The 4,597-nt window shown below is 49.7% G+C and overlaps 1 protein-coding gene across 1 annotated transcript; it reads left to right on the forward strand.

Annotated features, from left to right (window-relative positions):
* The first annotated feature begins 1,643 nt into the window (after positions 1–1,643).
* Positions 1,644–4,597, forward strand: LOC130593302 (relaxin-3-like). Its single transcript, XM_057398342.1, has 2 exons — positions 1,644–1,892; positions 4,157–4,597. Exons 1-2 carry the CDS (start codon positions 1,661–1,663, stop codon positions 4,522–4,524), a joined length of 600 nt encoding a protein of 199 aa, XP_057254325.1. The 5' UTR covers positions 1,644–1,660; the 3' UTR covers positions 4,525–4,597.

A 4,597-nucleotide genomic window follows, 5' to 3' on the forward strand; every position in this document is an offset into this window, starting at 1 on the left:
CATATCCAACATTTTGCTACTTTCAAAGACTGGATCCAATATTGGGCATTGGCACCAAAGGAGAGTACGAAATAAATTATATTAGTTTACAACCTAGGTAACTCACCAGGTCAGTCACTCCCTGACTCAGGAACCACCTTCCTTTGCCCTGAAAGTCCTGGTAGTGCTCTCACACATGACTGGAGCCCTCGCACCACTTCTCTTGCCTAGAAGACTACTTGCAGTCCATGAGTAGGTTCACCTGATGTGATGGGTGTTTTCAGAAAAAGCCCATGACACCAAGATCAAGCAGCTGCTCTCATTAAAAATGCAAGCTGTGGTTAACCCTGAACAGCTTGTCTGTAACAGAGCACCAGTTAAAACTTCAGCTGAGGGAGAAGCAGATCGAGGTTTTGTTCTTCAGGAATTTCAGATTAGCAGCATGCACTTCTGAGGACTACTGACAGCCTGGGTGATGGTTACTATCACTGTCTACTGTTGAAGTGATACCACCGCCTGAAACATGTAAGACCGGACCAAAAAGAAAGCCCAAGCGTAAACAGCTTTGCAAGTTGCTCACTGTTTTAGTCGTCCATGGCTTGTTTCTAGATTCAGCTCAGTGTAAAACACCCAAGTCCTCCTTAAGAAAGTAACCGAGTCTACATCTTCTCTGCCCACTTAGGCAAATCACTCGGTTGTGGACTCGTGTCTTCTTTGTGCTCTCCCTCTAGACTGGGTTTTGAGGGCAGACACTGACAGTACTCAGGAGATGGAAAGCACAGCCCTCATGCAGAAGGATGCACAGACATGAGCTTCACTGAATTTTTAGGTAGATGAACTTCCCTGGTTTTCACGGTCTGACAGTTTACGAAAGAGGAGAGCAGCCGGTTCTTGTCCTGTTGCGCTGAAAAAAAAAACAAACAAAGCCAAACCGAAACACAGCCAAAGTATTCTTTGGGAGGCAGCACAGCTGTTTGGTGAGACTGACGAATGCCACCCTTGTCCGTGGGCGCCTGCTGGGGACTACTGATAAAACATACAGGCATGGTGCTCCACGACCCAGCACGTGTGCCACTGAGCATGGGTCTTGAGAGTGACAAGCCTAAGAGGAATTCAGGCTTTTAAATCCCACCTCAGCCGTCCACAGCTTAAACAGTGGAAGAGAGTTTATTTCACTTTACTTGCCCTGTCTTTTTGCTTCAAGGAAGCTGGATGTAGGAGTAGTTATGCAGGTTCGGCACAGGGAAAACACTGATGAGCACGAGTTTTTCCCATTTTAAGGGCCATTGGGGAGGGCACCGGCAACTGGTACTTGACCACAGAAGAGTAAACCCGGGACGGAGCCGGAGTGCCGGGGATGAAGCACGTCCCGGACAGAGCCGCTCCGAGCCGGGAGGCTGCGGGCGAGGCTCAGCTCCGCCGCGGCAGCACGCAGCGCGTCGGCGGTGCCACGGGACCTGCCGGGGGCCGACCCCAGGCCGCTTCCGAGCGCAAGTCCCGCCCGGCGGGAGCGGGGAGCGGGGAGCGGGGGCGGGCGGTGACTCAGCGCCTCCCTCAGCCTATAAAAGGCGGGAGGCGGGCTGGTAGCAGCAGCGCGCTCGGCACGCGGGGAAGGCAGCTGTTAGGCGCGAGGCCGCGGGCAGCTGGCGCAGAGCGAGCAGGCAGGGCAGGAAGCGGAGCCATGCGGGCCAAGCTGCAGCTGCTGTGCGCTGTGGCGGCGCTGCTCTGCGCCGCGGCACCGGGTCCGCACCGCGCTCGGGGCGCGGCGCCCGCCGTGCCCCCTGCGGGCGAGGGCGATGGGTACGGGATGAAGCTGTGCGGAAGGGAGTTCATCCGCGCCGTCATCTTCACCTGCGGCGGGTCCCGCTGGAAGCGCCTCTCCGCGCTGGCCATGGAGCCGACGGCCGCGGCCGGTGAGTATCCGAGGAGCGGACAGGGCGAGGTTAGCGGCCGCGACAGGCGGACGGCGGCGCGGCAGCCCCTCGGACAGAGGTAGCTCTCGGGGCTCCTCGGTCGCCGGAGGCTCCGTGAGGAGACACGGGACAATGGGACAGAGCGGACAAAGGCTAGCGCCTCGGGGCGCTCCGCGCTCCTCCCGCCCCAGCCGCGGTCGGAGCGTCCTCGGCGCTCCAGCTCCCGGCGCCGCTCGGCGGTTCCCGCGACTTAGGAAAGGAGCCCCCAGATGTAGAGGAGGAGACGGGGCACTCACTGGTGTGGTATTAGTTGGGATAACTCGCGAAGTTTGGGTCTGTTCAGGGACCTTGCTGTGCACGGGGATGAGCACCCCTGCCGGCGGCAGAGTCTCCCTGGGCGCTCTTTACTTAAAAAAGCCAAACGCACACAATAAATGGCACATGTAGGTAAGTGTGATGCGCCCCAGGAAGCGGTAGGGAGTGCTTCTCGCTGTGGCTTCGCTCCCTTGCCGAAGCTTGTAATTCTCCGGTCCGGGGAGACCTGTCTCGATCTCCCCTCCCTGGCAGGAGCTGTAAGCGGTGCGCCTCGCCCTCCAGAGGTGTGCGAGGGGCGCTGCTGGACGTGGGGTCCTTCTGTGCTTTTATCTGTCGCTTGTGCTGCTCTGTACAGAAGAGTTGGCACGTTGGAGGGCGGATGGGACTCTAGTGCTTCAGTTTAAACGGCAAGAACTGCTTCAGGAATCTGTGGTGGAACAGATAATGGGTAAAATGTGCCTCAGGTAACTTTACAGTCTCACGGTCCAAGTCAAATATATTAAGAAAATGTAAGCAGATGGGGTTTGGGCAGTGTTCTGAAATTACAGCAGTGTAACAGGGTAATTTTAAACCTCATTGATACTGATATTTTGAATAGTGACTATAACATTTTTAAGAAAATTGGAACTGTGGCTAAATTGTGCCACAGAAGAGCTTTTTTCTTACTTGAGTATAGTGTTAATGAAATAACACTGGACCTCAGACAGTTAATGCAGCCAGCATTTTGGGTGTCTTGGGAATGTTTTACTTGGGTTTTGGGTTTTTGTTTGTTTGGTTTTTTGTTTGGTTGGTTTTGTGTTTGTTTTTTTCTTTTTCCAGTGGAGTAAAAGATAAAATTTACCTTTGTAATTACAACAAGTTACATATATGCAGCCTCTACTGGGGTTGTGTTCTTTCCCAGCGAACTTTGTTCTTATTAACAGTAGCTTCTGAGAGCAGCAGTCAGTAAGGAGCCTGCACTGTGCTGGATGCTGTCTAAGTCATCCCTGCCCCAAAAGATTACTAAATAGCAGTTACCATCTAACTGGTAAAGAAGCTACAGCCACTTTTTTTGTACATATTCAGGCAGCTGTTCTATCTGAAAGTTAGCTTCCACATATTAATTAGTAGCATTAATGTAAATATAACATTCTCTGGGTGTTCTCATATTCTTTTAGCTTTCTGAAACAAAAAAAAAAACATACTAACAGCGTTAAGACCACAAGACAAACACTCTGGATTTTCATTTTCACTTAAATGAAAGAGCTGCTTTTCTTCGTATTGGCTGAAGTAAGCAATGCCGCTTGCATTGCAGAAGTAAGGCCAAGAGAAACAGTATGAAGTGAAAGGAAGTAGAGCTGGATTTTTGAGAACACTTCAGTCAGTGAGACAAAGTGTGTTTCTGAGTAAATTCTGCAAGCCTCTGCCCTTGATAAATGAATGAGTGGAAAGCATAGGCTGAAAATAGCTATGGAAAAACACAATCTATAAGAAGCAGTTTACATACTTCATCCAATATTTAGTCCTCCCTACATCTGTTCTTCATATGATGCTAGTTTGTGCAGTTGTACATGGTACAGGAGTGGTCTAATCTAATTTATGGGCCACATGACATAGTACTGTGTGGTTTCTGGGCACAGGTCTTTACCAAAAAAATTAGTTTCTATAGAAGTATTGAGACTTCTAGTCAGTAACACTGAAGTTGAAAAGATAATTGTACCTCATGCATGGCTCTAGCTGTGCACTCTCTGTGTCTACCAGGCAGCATAGTCTTTAAAATGTAAGATTCCCATAAAAGTAAGCTGTAAGTAAATCATGGAGTGGAGACTCTGCAATCCTGACAAGTGTCCTAGATAACAGTACTTCGCTTGTTATTAATGGAAGGGGTTTTATTGCTGTTTTAGGTCTACATGCTCCTTTTGGTACTCCTACAGTCTGAACTGAAAAAAAAAAATCTTGTCTTTAAACAGATTCTGTGAGAACAGCAAGTAACAAACTACTGGGAAACTTGAAGCTGCAGTCAGTTTCGGGTCCTGAAGTGGAGCAGCCACGGAGAAGCGGCCAATCTTTTGGATGGGAGATGATTAATGACTTGTATAATTTGAATGACAATAATGAGTATGTACCTGGGGCAGATGACTTTAAAGAACTTGTTCGAAAGGTAGAGGAGGCTGTTAAGAAGGAGAGGGGGGGAACAGGAATTGCAAACCCCATGGGGTCAAACAATTACCTTTGGGCCAAGTATCCCAGAAGAAAACGTGACTCTCTGGGGTTGGCAGGAATTTGTTGCAAATGGGGCTGTACAAAAGCTGAAATAAGTGCCATATGCAGAGTTTAAAATCCTCTCCGCGTTTACGCATGAAATCAATGTTTGTTGCAGTGCTACTTTATTGAATAATATACGGAGGAAG

Source organism: Pezoporus wallicus, unplaced genomic scaffold, assembly GCF_028554395.1.
Source record: "Pezoporus wallicus isolate ANWC-B61680 ecotype Strahan unplaced genomic scaffold, APGP_CSIRO_Pwel_v1 contig_13414, whole genome shotgun sequence".
NCBI classification, from domain to species: domain Eukaryota; kingdom Metazoa; phylum Chordata; class Aves; order Psittaciformes; family Psittacidae; genus Pezoporus; species Pezoporus wallicus.